The sequence below is a fragment of the Podarcis pityusensis genome, assembly GCF_964106645.2.
Source record: "Podarcis pityusensis genome assembly, chromosome: 10".
NCBI classification, from domain to species: domain Eukaryota; kingdom Metazoa; phylum Chordata; class Lepidosauria; order Squamata; family Lacertidae; genus Podarcis; species Podarcis pityusensis.
The window spans coordinates 50,470,398-50,483,417 of record NC_138035.1 but is presented as its reverse complement, the minus strand read 5'-3'; the positions used below and the strand labels follow the sequence as shown (position 1 = coordinate 50,483,417).

At 37.4% G+C, this 13,020-nt stretch overlaps 1 protein-coding gene across 2 annotated transcripts in view; it reads right to left on the bottom strand.

The window, feature by feature from the left end:
- NELL2 (neural EGFL like 2) overlaps window positions 1-13,020 on the bottom strand; it is a 108,664-nt gene that overhangs the window by 84,548 nt on the left and 11,096 nt on the right. For both annotated transcript variants that reach the window (XM_081022335.1, XM_081022334.1), the window contains exon 3: window positions 4,950-5,100. In XM_081022335.1, the coding sequence (XP_080878461.1) occupies window positions 4,950-5,100 (151 nt within the window). The remainder of the gene's footprint in view (window positions 1-4,949; window positions 5,101-13,020) is intronic.

Genomic DNA, 13,020 nt, shown 5'->3' with positions numbered 1-13,020 from the left:
GTTTACAAAAATGGAAGCTAGAAAGAAAGTGGCAAAAAAGTGTCTACAGATAGTGAATTCTATTTCTCCTAACTGGTGATTTGTTCAGAAGTGAGATTACTGAAAAAAACCAACCATGCAATGCAGGCAAAAACTGATGAAGGCAAAGTATGCAAATCTTCACAAGCTTAGCATTTGCCAAACTAAAAAAGACAGAACTATTTTTTTATTCTACATGTTCTTTTTAAAAACTCTAATATACCCTCAAATGTGCCTGGACTCTACCATTAGAGAACAATTTTAAGCAAGAACTTCAGTGAATGAAATTTTACAATTTGGCTTCCTGTCTGACCTGCATAAATTATACTTATAAATAAACTTTCTTTTTAAAACACAATGCCAATACAATGCTAAAGGGGGGGGGGTATCTCAACTACTGGGAGCATGATCTAAGTAGAGTTCCTCTCTGCAGATGTTCCTGCTGGTAGAGAAGTGGTAGATAACTTTTGCCCTTCCCTCTGGAGTCACAGAACCACCTCCCATGCTGTTCCAGAGGGTTAGGTGCCATAGAACAGTATTAGAGAGTGCAGGATCAGCAAATTTCACACACACACACCACTCTACTGAATCAAAAGCCTTCTATAAATAAGAGCCTTTCTGATGACTAGAGGTGAAATCTAGCCCGAACCCATGATATTTTTGTTGCATCAGCAAATTCTGAGTAACTTCTGAAGCTTCATACACAAGGTGGGCCAGTAAATATAACTCATTAAAGTGTTTGCTCATGGGAAGTTTTATAAACTGGAATATTTTACACCATATTGCCAGAATTCATTTTGTTCACTGACAAGAAGTTTAAAAATTAAATGAAGCCTAGCTGCCAGGAAAAAACCCAGAGAAATATAGCAGGACATCCATCAATTTAATGACCTGCTTTATAACCAATATTTGGGGTTATTCCAACTTGACAAGGTTAAACAGAAAACAAATACTTATTTTAACTGCTTCAACACATTTCCACTACTCACGGTGTCAAGAATGTTCAAGAATGATCAAACAGTTGCCCAAATGACTAAAGAAATCTGGTTGATGCTTATGCTATTAAAACTGAGTGATAAGAAAATATTAGATGAAAAAGACAAAAAGAAATTGATGTCATTGTTACTTCTTTTGATGGAACTTACAAGATTCAAGTAATAGATAAAGTAGCTGTGGTATGTTGCTTGTAAACTATGAGAGATCAGGTAATGAAGCAGAAACAGAAGGAAAATAATGAGGACTATGGCAAATCATACCCACTTCTAAATCCAAATACTTATTTTGGAGCAAATGGTCTTGTACACTTTAGATATCTACCCCCTACTTTACGCCAAAACCTTTTACACATTTATATTGTTTTTTCTGCTGTAACCATGTATCTAAACACCAAAGCAAGTATTTACTTCAGTTTTTCCTTCAGTAGATATGAATAAACTGTACAAGCACAGTCTTAAGTTGAGCACAGTTGCAGTTCAATGAGCTCACTGTTTCTGACTAGCATCATTTAATAAAATAAGTATTCAACTCAAAACATATAGTCTATGTTTGAAGTTTTTCTAATTTCTCATTTTCTTATTTGCTCATCTGAAGGGAAAAGTGCTTCACCCATTTGTGCTCATTATTTAAACCAAAATCCACAAAGATTTCTTAGGGCATTGGGATTAACATTTATTAGTACTGATGACCTCTTATCATCAACAACAAGATGAAAGATTAATGAGGAAATCACACAAAATGGATAATAGATTCACACTCCATGGTTCAGTGTAATAGAGGAGCAATTGGTGGCAATCATTAATTTGTATATAATTAAGAGATCATACTTGGTTAGTTTCTAATAAAATGTATTTCATTCAACACAGCTTAAGATGCTTTCATTAATCAGAAGCTGTATTCATAGTTTTTATGTTATAGCTGCACTTAGACTACAGAAAAGGAATTTGATCTGCAGAAAGTCAGTCTTGCCATCATTGTCCTAATAATCTGATTTGTTGATACTAATCTTGTTTTGTTGAATTATAATTTCTAAATTTCATCTATGCTACCATATTTTGAACTGCTTGCAATTGTCCCATATCTGACACTAGTGCACATGAGAATGTAGGTCCAATTTGGACCCTTACTTCAACTGTCCTGTGACTCACATAGTGAAGGAGAATACAGGTGTATCCCACCTTTTCATCACATGTGACATGGGTGTTGCACATGAAAGCCCATACGTGTGATGGTCTGATTTATACACTTTCCCGCTCCTACCCCAAAACAGAGAAAAATGGGCTGTTGCACATACTGCCCTTAGATGAACTGCCCACGACATTTCATACTATACCCATGTAAGACGGGCATTGCACACAACCACACCTCCACCATACACATTGTGGACCAGCCCAGTAAGAGTCTGAAGAAGGCCACTGGGAGATATTTTTTTAAAGCACATTATCATAATTAGACAGTGGGCTGAGCCAGCTCTACAAGCTCTACAGCAAGGGCAGCTAAACTCTCTCAGTCCAAGGGACACATTTACCCATGGGCTGCATGGTCAAAGTGGGTGTGGTCTCCAGGGGCTGCATGTCAAAGTGGGTGGGCCCAAAGTGTACAGTAGGTGTTGCAAGAACTGCAGTTCTCAAGGCTGACTTTCAAACAACTTCCCCATCAGCTATTCTATTCTATTTAAAATGTGTATTTATTTTGTTGTATAAGCTGTCCTGCCTTTTCCCTTTTGTCTTCTTAACCTTATTCTTCATAAACTCTCTTAAAATGGTTTGCTGACATTTGATGTGGATTTGTGGCTCCACATGACTGACTGTGTTCTCCCCACTGTGCCTAGATTCCCTGGACCCATCCCTGAAAGGAACCGGAAACTCCCACAATTCCCTAAATAAAATCAATCTCTCATTGACTTGAGAGATTCAAGGACAGAGAGAAAACAAGAGGGCTGGTGGCAGCAGACCTAACATTTTGCTCTGGGAGTTACTCACATTCACAGGTAGGGAGTAGGTGAGCTATATTGGTTTCTATTCCAACTTTTACCTTTGTACAGCAGGCTATATTCCAAACAAACAAAAGTCACAGACACACGCACATCTCTATCTTCCATCCACATGGCAAGTGGCTTTCCAAGCAAGAACAAATATTCAAAGAGGGCACAGAAAAGGATTCATAGTGGTGTGGCCTGTGGCAAGATGCAGAGGCCTGGAGGACCACATTCAACCCTGAGCCTGAGGTTCCCTACTCCTACTATGCATACCTACCTGGGAGTAAGCCTCCTTGAGGTCAATGACACTTACCTCTGAGTAGAAATCAGACAAATCATGTGCCTAAACCTCTACAGGAGCATGTTCTGAATATTTGTTTTAATTCTCTGAGGGACTGAATTGAGAAATTTAACCCACCAAGAAAATTCAATAAAACTCCAATAATATTTTCAGGATGTGCCGCTAAAGCCCAAAGTATCCCTATACCATGACCATCTTCTTTCTGGGATTATAATAGTCCCAGCTATGTTGGATGTGGTGTGCCTTTCGAGCTCACTGCTACTCTGCATTATCTGAAAGATGCTAAAATGTTATTAAATATGATATGCACCTGTGATGAAAAACTTTCTATATCTTCAGGCATCTGCTTACGTAAGCATGTACAAAGTTCTAGCCAAACCAACTGTACCAATTTCAAATGACTTGAATTCTTACAAAAACAGCTTCTTAGAAAGGTTCTGCCATTGTTCCTCTTGTTTCGCATGTGCAATTGACAACATAAATTTAAGAGGCACTCTAAGGAGCTTTTAACACTTAATTTAAAATTACCATGTTAACAATCATTATAATCCCTGTGAGATACAATATAAAGTTGTTCAACAGTAATAACATAAAAGGTATACACCATCCCTACCATAGTTAAAGGTAGTTTAACTTTCCCATAGTCTGTTAGAAAGAATGAAAATGTCCCTATTACAGCATGATAGCTCAGTTGCCAATCACATGCTACTTAATGGCAGCAAAACCCATTTGTTTCAATGAGATGCTATAGGAGCTTGAAGTTTGAGTTGAAAATTCATATCGTTTCATGGATCATTGTTGACAATTCTTTGCTAGGGTCATATGCTGACTGTTTCAGCAGCTGCAGCAGATGCGTAACAATCTTAATAACACCTCTTTTAACTGTGACAACAATTTTCTTGTCGTATCATGATGAAATCATTCTCAAATGCCCTCAGGTCACATAGTTTAGTCTCTTAAACCTAACAGCATTGCTTTCCTTAAACCAAACAGCATTGCTTTTCCATTTATTACTATCGCTGTTATTTCTGTAACCTTGGATAGTCTTCACTGTTTGAAAGTAAGTGAGGCAAATAGTAAGAAGGCACACAGGTAAGACAACAGATGCTGTGAAATAGTACAGGTCTTTTACAGGCAATGAGGTTGAGCTGATTTACACTAGAGGAGGATGAGATCCACAGTAGTGTGACAGGCAAATGGTAGAAAAACTTTTTATGCCCTTAGCAGTGGGAGACATTTAAATGGTGACAGCTGTTGATAGATACTAGTTATATAATCTGTTGATAGATCTTAACTTGTGAATTTCTATCTATTTACATTATTCACAGTCATATGAGCCACAGTAATTTCAAAGTAGTGTTGCATATATGTCAGCTAATATTCCAATCATATAATTAGTGGAAAGTGACTCCAATCTGCTTCCACAAAATTCATTTCTACATAGATATGCTTAGTATCGCAGCATAAAGCAGCAGTCCTATACACTTTTACCTGGAAGTAAGTCCCACTGAACTCAGTGGGGTTTACCTCTTGAGTATAAATGCACTGGGTTATGCTGCATATTAATCTCAGGTTTCTCTTTCTGATTTATTTTAATCTTATTTCACATTTCAGCATGCCAGCAAAAAACAATAAATATTAGGTATCTGCACCTACCTGTGATCTAAGTGGTGAACAGAAAAAATAACACCTGAATTTAAGCGAGTTTGTTTGAGTGACACCAAAATTGTGAATTCATGTTTATTTCTTAGCTTCTGAAAAAAGAGTTCTGCTTTCTCTGGAGATGCTTTTACATTTCTTGAAGCACCTAGAATGAAACAAAAAATGAGAGTTGCTTTTTTTTACCAAAAGTACTCTATGTATCAGTAGTACTAAGCATGAAGACAAATATTTACAGTTGATTAAACTTTGAAACTGTAGTTTGTATAGTATTCCACAATGTAACTCAGATGACAGTAGTGCTTCCATCAACAAAAAGGGGAAGCAGCAATTACCAGCTATCCCCCCCCCCTTGCCTTCAGTCTCTGCATTCCCCAGATCTGCTCCAGGGTGTTGGGGGACCCTATAGATGATATTTAGGTGTGTGTAAGAGAGGTGCAAGAGAACAGAAATCTCTGGAATTAGTTTTCCCATTCTTCCATTGATAGAAACCACAACATCAGCTGAGCAATGCTGTTGGATGTAGCCCACTAACTACTCAACTGACAATTCAGTCCCACAAAGCTGTCAACCATCTTTTGGACCAAACCATTACATGCTTTTAGTGTGGATCCACATAGTCTTGTATTTATACCGAAGAATAAAATGTTATCCTGTCAATTAAAGTCTCTAAAGACTTACACAGAAATCTATTGTTAAAATCTGAGCATAAAATGGCACTATTTATGAGAGCCAATTCTTTCTAGAGATCACCAAGGATGGATTTAGCCCAATTGAGAATACTTAAGCATTTCATTTTTGAAAGAATATCAAATTAAAACTGATAGTTTAAAAACTTTGAATACTTTTATTATCCTTGCTGCTTTGGATCATATGGTTCTTTGAATGCAATACATCTTTACCATTTAATGGAAGTGTTTAATAAATTATGAAGCAACTCAAATACAATTACTTCCCAGTGTTCTTTCTTTTTTAGCCATGGCATACTAACAGACTCAAGTAACACGCTTTTGTATTCTGTATGATGGTTTGATGTGCACTAACAATTTCTGGCAATATAAACAATTTATTCCCCAAAGGACAGAAGGAAAAACACACACGGAGAAATATTTTTCACCTCAAGGTCTTAACATGCAGCAAACTTCTACAAAGCACAATGGTACTTTACATTTTGCAAAGAATGAAGAATAAAATCCACAATTCAAATCAAAAGCATTAAAATTTTAAACAGTATGTTTTCTAATAAGCACTAGTGTTTATAAATATTTAAGGGAGAATGTGATTTTGCAGTTAGAAATTAAGATTGTTGTGGAAGAATGTAATTCTTAAATTATGCTGTATTCTACCTTAAGCATTGACTGCCTACGTCACCACAATATTGTTATGAGTTTGGGTGTAGGGAGCAGGCTGTATGCTGAGACCATTCTAACCCTTCAAGATGGGAGGGATGAGTGTGCACTGTTTTGAAGGTTCTTTTAATCAAGAATCATGATTGATTACATCAAGTCATGGGATAGGGTCCAGCATTTTGCTTGAGTCTGGCTTAAGTCATTAAATGGAGCTCTCGTCACAATGTAGTTACTATTGCCTGTTATGCTGCTAAATCTGAAAAGTGATTGTATGCTCAGCGATCTCCTACCTAACTTCATCTATGCTGCGTAAGTGGTTGTTCAGTTGTTAGTCAGAAAAGATAGCTTTGGTATTTTTAAGCTTCCAAACTACTTTACCTTGTGCTGTTATTAGAAACCTGTTTAAACCTTGCAACTTTCTATCAATAAAGCATTATTATAATAAAGTGCTTGAGTTCCTGGACCTACCCAGCTTGGTTATGGGTCAGTTTGCACAAAGATCAACTCACTCTGCCTCAACATCTGCAAAGAAATCTGACTCACTCAACCTTTGGAAATGAATTTGTACAGTATTTACTTCCCTTGCCTTGGTGAAAACTCTTAAAAGAGAAGAATCAAAAGACTACATTATGGAGTCTGCTGCAATAGTAAAGATTTGGTTCACCCATTGCCTACTCTCAATGTGTCCCTGCACAGGTAGGTTTAAAGCTGGGTGTGCTGTTAGATTTCAGTGCCAAAACTGGGTACCACTTGCTAAAAGGGAAAGGAGTACGGCTTTCTGGCTTTTCTGCCAACAAGATAGGCTTCTTTTCAGTTATTTCTATATGTGCCCAGCAATGATTTGTGCAGGAGATGCAGGTTTATACAGAAATTATTTTCCCATTACACCATGATTTGGATTGATGTTAAACTTTCTAAACCATGCTTGCTAGTTCAGGTAGGATGGAAGGTTCTAAATGCTTTGGAAATATCTCTCTAACGGAGAGAGGTGGCAATCTAGGCATAACATACCCGTGAGCTAAGTCCATCGTTCTATTGATTGAGACAACAGATACAACTGTGATGATTTCCAAAGTTTAAAAAATGTTAAAATTCCCTGGTTTTTATCTGATTCCAGTTTTCATCTGACATATAAAAATGAGTATTGGACAGACACAGGGTTAGAATAGGTGGGCCAATTTAGCCTAGTAAATGAGGCCAAAAGAGGATACTGTTGTAATTGATTTTTTAAAAATCAGAGGGATTGACACAAACGTATTTGGCATTATTTAACATTAAAATATAATGGATACAATGACTAATAGCTACAAACTATCCACTAGTAACTCTAAGATGATTATCAGGTGCTTTATAACTATTATATCTAAAGGGGGGGGAAATTCTGGAAGAAGCTCTCTGAAACAGCTGCCAGAACAGTGGCTATCTCTTTCATTTTCAGAACATAAATATTTTTATTATGATACTCCCAGTTGAGTAAATGGGTTTTCTACTATGAGTGTCTGCTTGTTAGGATTTTAGTTTTGTTTTTGTTTTTAATGCATTCATTGCATTTGCATTTTTAATCATTTGGGTCTGAATTGCCTTGAGAAGGTGGCTTAGAAGACAATTAATAAATCAACTGTAATATAATAATAAAATCACTCATTGAGGAGTAAGTCCCATTGAATTTAGTGGGGTTTACTTCTGCACAGTCATGCACAGAGCTGTACTGCATGAATGACATGTATAAAAAGCTTCAGGGAGAAACTTATGCAAAATATATAAATGTATTAAAAAATAATTAGAGCCAGAGAAGAAAATAATAAGTATCAAAAGTTAATTTTTGGTAGAAATGAAACAAGATAAATGAAGAATAAGCAAATCAGTAATGATTGCAAAATGTTCAATTAGCATGTTCCCAGTGTTAATTGGAATGGAGACTGTTTCATTATTAAACCATATTTTAGCCACTTCCTTCAACTCTAACGCCAATTGAATTTGGTGAGATATAGCTACCTTTTGATAGACACAGGGATGATGAAAACAGTTCACTTGTCATGGCTACTCTACAATACTTATAGAAAGTAATATTTTTGCAATATCTTCTCCAATGGATGGCCTGACCTCATAAACCCATATCCATCCAGACCTAAACAGATTTTACTAGAATTTCACCCATATTACTAATGAAATGTCTGGGAACTTTACTTAACTAAGCCTACTGCAATCTGACCCAGCTCTAGGTGTTTTTCTCACCCAAACCAATTACTTCCTGTTCTGTTTGACCCTTCCTTGAGGAATATGAAAAATGATCCAGGTAGACTTCAAATGGGTGCCAGTGAAGAAGAACCAGGACAAAAGTTCAGCAAAATGTCTATGTGCTGATAATTGAAATGCAAACCCATTTTTTATTCTGGCTGCCCTTGAACTATCAGAGCAATTTTTAAAATGTTCTATCCACTGTGTTTCAGCAAATTGTTAGCGCAAGTTTAATTGTGACACCTGCCTCCTAAAGTAATAGTTCATGAATTAATAAAACGTTTCCAACCTAAGCACTTACCTAAAAATGAGCACTTTCATGAAATATTTCAAAGGTATGAATTCCAGAATACTGTTATTGAAAGGTTTATTAATACGGCATCTATAGTCTAATGTAATTTACATAAGCAATTTATATTGTGCAAAGCTTAAATTTAATCCCAAATATGGAAATATATCTCCAATACACAAGAGCACACAAGATGAAGCAGAGTTTATTGGCTTACTATTGATAGAAATCATGGTTTAGAATAAGGATGAGGAATTTGCTGCTTTCCGGATGCTGTTGGACACCAGCTCCCTCAGTTACAGTGAGCGTGGCAGTTGGTGTCTCGGTGGTCACATGTTCTCTTTCCCTAGCCTGGAACATAGGTTCCAGAACCTATGAGCCCATATAATTTAGATTGATTTGTCTATTAAATTTCAAAGGAGATCTATTAAAGAGCCCAAAATTCATGTGAAATGAGAGTTAAGACTTTCTCCCTCAGTGAAAAGATAGTTGCAGGAGCAGAAACTGCTTCAGTACCATGTCAAAAGTTTGGAGAAAAATAATAATTCCAAGACCCATAAGTTTCTTGTCCCTGGGATATCTCAGATAACAGTACAGTGGTACCTCGGGTTAAGTACTTAATTCATTCCGGAGGTCCGTTCTTAACCTGAAACTGTTCTTAACCTGAAGCACCACTTTAGCTAATGGGGCCTCCTGCTGCCGCTGCGCCGCCGGAGCCCGATTTCTGTTCTTATCCTGAAGCAAAGTCCTTAACCTGAAGCACTATTTCTGGGTTAGCGGAGTGTGTAACCTGAAGCGTATGTAATGCGAGGTACCACTGTAATGAGAAAACACAGTGGAACAGATTCCTCCACTAAAGAAGTAACAGAATCATCTTAAATCCCCACCACAACGATCACCAGTCCCTAGGATTATTTCCCTTCTAGTTGCCTCGAATAGCAAGGAATGCTCTTCAGAATCTCTGCAGCACCCAGCATCCTGCCATCATTACCATACCACACCCAGAAGTGACAAGTAGTGTTCCAAGACACTTATCAGTATTGACAGATTACATTTTTGAGCTACTCTTTCTGAGAGATGCTCATCTGTCTGCCAGGCTCCATACAGCCTACTGTGCTCTGTCCATGGTCCTGATGCCTACATCCTACATTCCTAATGTGAACTGTTCGCTCTTCCGTGCTTCTTTCCTACTGATACCTGAATTCACCTATTTCTAGAACTGAAACTACTCTCTGTAGCTGTGCACCAGCCTTGAACAGTGCCATGGCTTCCCCCACATGAAGCCAATACAGTTGCCTACTACTGTTTCCCAAAACTCCTTCAGGTGCCTGATATCCATTTGAAAGTTTGATGCAGCTACTAACTGGACATTCCTAGCTATGAGAAAGTTTTATAGATAAAAGTTCATCCTGTGGGTGGAGGAGGTATGTAACTGATGTCAGGAAGCATTGCTTTAATTATATCTGAATTTAACTTATAAAAAAAAGACATAATTAAATCACTCCTAAACACTGGTCATTACAGGAATAGGTAATATCAAAACTGAATGAAGTCTCCTACTTGTTTACATCTGGCTATAACAACTCACACAGCCCCAGTTAACATGACCACTTTATGACAATTCTAAATTGGTGAGATTATTAGATACACAATAAGGTTTCCCAAAAGAAGGGATGTTACCACTGTTCTTGCTGAGCCCAGCAAAATATACTACAGAGAGTCCTCTAGTGGCCTGTGGAATTGAACTTAAGGAGGAAGTTGCTGCTGCAGAAGAGCAGAGAGAATGCAAGTAATAAGATGTCATCTCCTCATTTTCCATGCTACATTTGGCCACTTAACTAAGAGAAAGAGGCTATGCTGCACAACTGTTGCTTAAGCAAAACCGGGGTTTACCAGGGCGGAGTTCTGGAAAACAATATGCTTCTTAAATGAACTGTCCTTTGTATAACCTGACAAGTGAATAACCACAACTTGCTCCTACGCTTCTACAGATATGAAATACTGCTTCCTGAGGCATACAGTAGCTTCCTGGACCGTCTCAGTCAAACCAAATTGCCACAAGAGTATCTTCAATACAAAGGCTCAACATATGGTTTGTATAAGAAGCATGTATACACTTAACATTACACCTGCCTACAGCCTTCCAGATGTTTTTTTAATCCTATTAGACTCCAAGCAATATGGCAATGTGGCCCCCAAGGTAATAAAGAAAGACTCCAAACTTCCCTTTCTTACATGATGTTTCATTTACACATTTCATATTTACAACATGCTTTGATAAAGGTGATAATGGCATTAAATTTATTACCAAGGCTTGGTGCAAGCAAGCTGTGAAAAGTACTGTGAGAATATTGTGCTGATGCCCTATTCCTAAACAGGCATATGGAAATTAATTCTATAGAAACTTTTTTCAGTGGCACTGGCCATGCTTAAAATCTCAGGCAGTGAAATCTTCAAGTCATTTTATTAAGAAAATACTATATTAGCATCCTTGTTCTACAATCAGCTACTTCATTCTAAACTTCATTCAATGGAAATAAGCATACCTCGGGTCATATACTTTGTACCCCGCACCCCAAAAAAAGGCTTTTTGACAAAACTTCCTCAACCAAATTGGAGTATGTAGTCATATAATCAGCTTCTAACTGTTTCAGCTATAAATCAATTTTTAAGTGTAGATTTGTTGAACAGTCAGAATTTAATTTCAGCCACTTGTGAACAGCTGAGGTCTTTAGACATCATAGTCTTGGGAATGTTGATAAAGGAGCTTTAATCTCTGCAAGCATTCCAGAAGTGTCAGAATCATGATGCAGCAATAAATTAATGATTTCACTAGATTGGCTGGGAAGAGGACTTAGTTCTGCAGAACATCCGGAAAGAAGAATACATATCTGGCAATGATATTCACTTTCATTATTTACAATGCTATTTCCACACTCAGCTACTTTTTTAATAAATGTGATAGAAGAAAAAGCCAATCAAACAGTCAGAATCTCTCTAAGTACGTTCTCCAAGGCAACAACGTGCTTCTCCTCTGACAATGGCCATGATGAGAACATAAGCACATTTATTACAAAGACAGACATCAGTACTGTGATTCTGCAAAAGCACAAATCTATTTTTAATCACACATTTTCATTCAGATTAGTACAAGAGACACCAGATTGTGGCAGGGCATAAGAGACAAAGGATGACAAAATGCAATAGGGGATGGGGCTCCTTTGGTGAATACAGCCCTTCTTACCCTGCAGTGTTATGGCAAGACAAATTGTGCTTCTCGGAATGAAAAAACAAAAGTGGTCTTCAGCTGCTGGGTCACGTCACATAAATGGAACACACAAACTAACCTATGGTGGGCCACCCTTCAGTGCTGCCACCATTCTTCAAAAGTTTGGGTCTTTTTTCTTTTGCTAGGGATGCAAAGAAGCCATGAACCTGATATCTAAAGTAGCATCTGCTGCTAGGTTCTTGCACAGAGTCCTAAACCAGTTAAAACTGGTTCTTGTATCAAAGGCTATAATTAAAGGTGGAGCCGGTGTCTGAAAATCTGAAGACCACTTATCTACAACCCCTACAGAGTTTATCTGAAATTTTTGGTTCCTCCAGGTTACCACTGATCAGACCTAACACAGGGAAGTAGGCTGAATATCAGTAGCCTCAGCCCATTTAGTTAAACCTTAGAAATCTAAGCCAATTTGAGTGAGGACTTATAGGTGATGAATCTCTCTAAAGATGAATATATCTTTTATAACAATCCTGTGTTGTCAAGGATCCTATAGATGTACTTGATTGCAGTTTGTTCTGAATAGTACCCTCATAAAGTACCCTCCAGAGCCACTGTTGTCTAATCACATCGTATTCCAACAAAAGTATATTTGGTTTATGGAGATTGACTGTAATTGCATGCACTTCTACAGCTACTGCAGCCTACTATATTCTCACTGACTTAAATGTGTGTTAAATCAGCATTTTTCTATCATGCTCTTTTTAGGTACCACAGCATTGTCACAAAAAGCACAACTGTCACAGCTTTCAATGCAGACTTCACTTTTTTCGTATTTCCCTAAATATTCAATTCACAAGCCAATGGAAAACGCATACCATGCTGAGCAAAAAAGAAATTTTCAATTAGAAGACTGTCAAGCACCATTTTAAATCTTGTCACATTTTTGCCTTGAAGCCTAAAACTTGG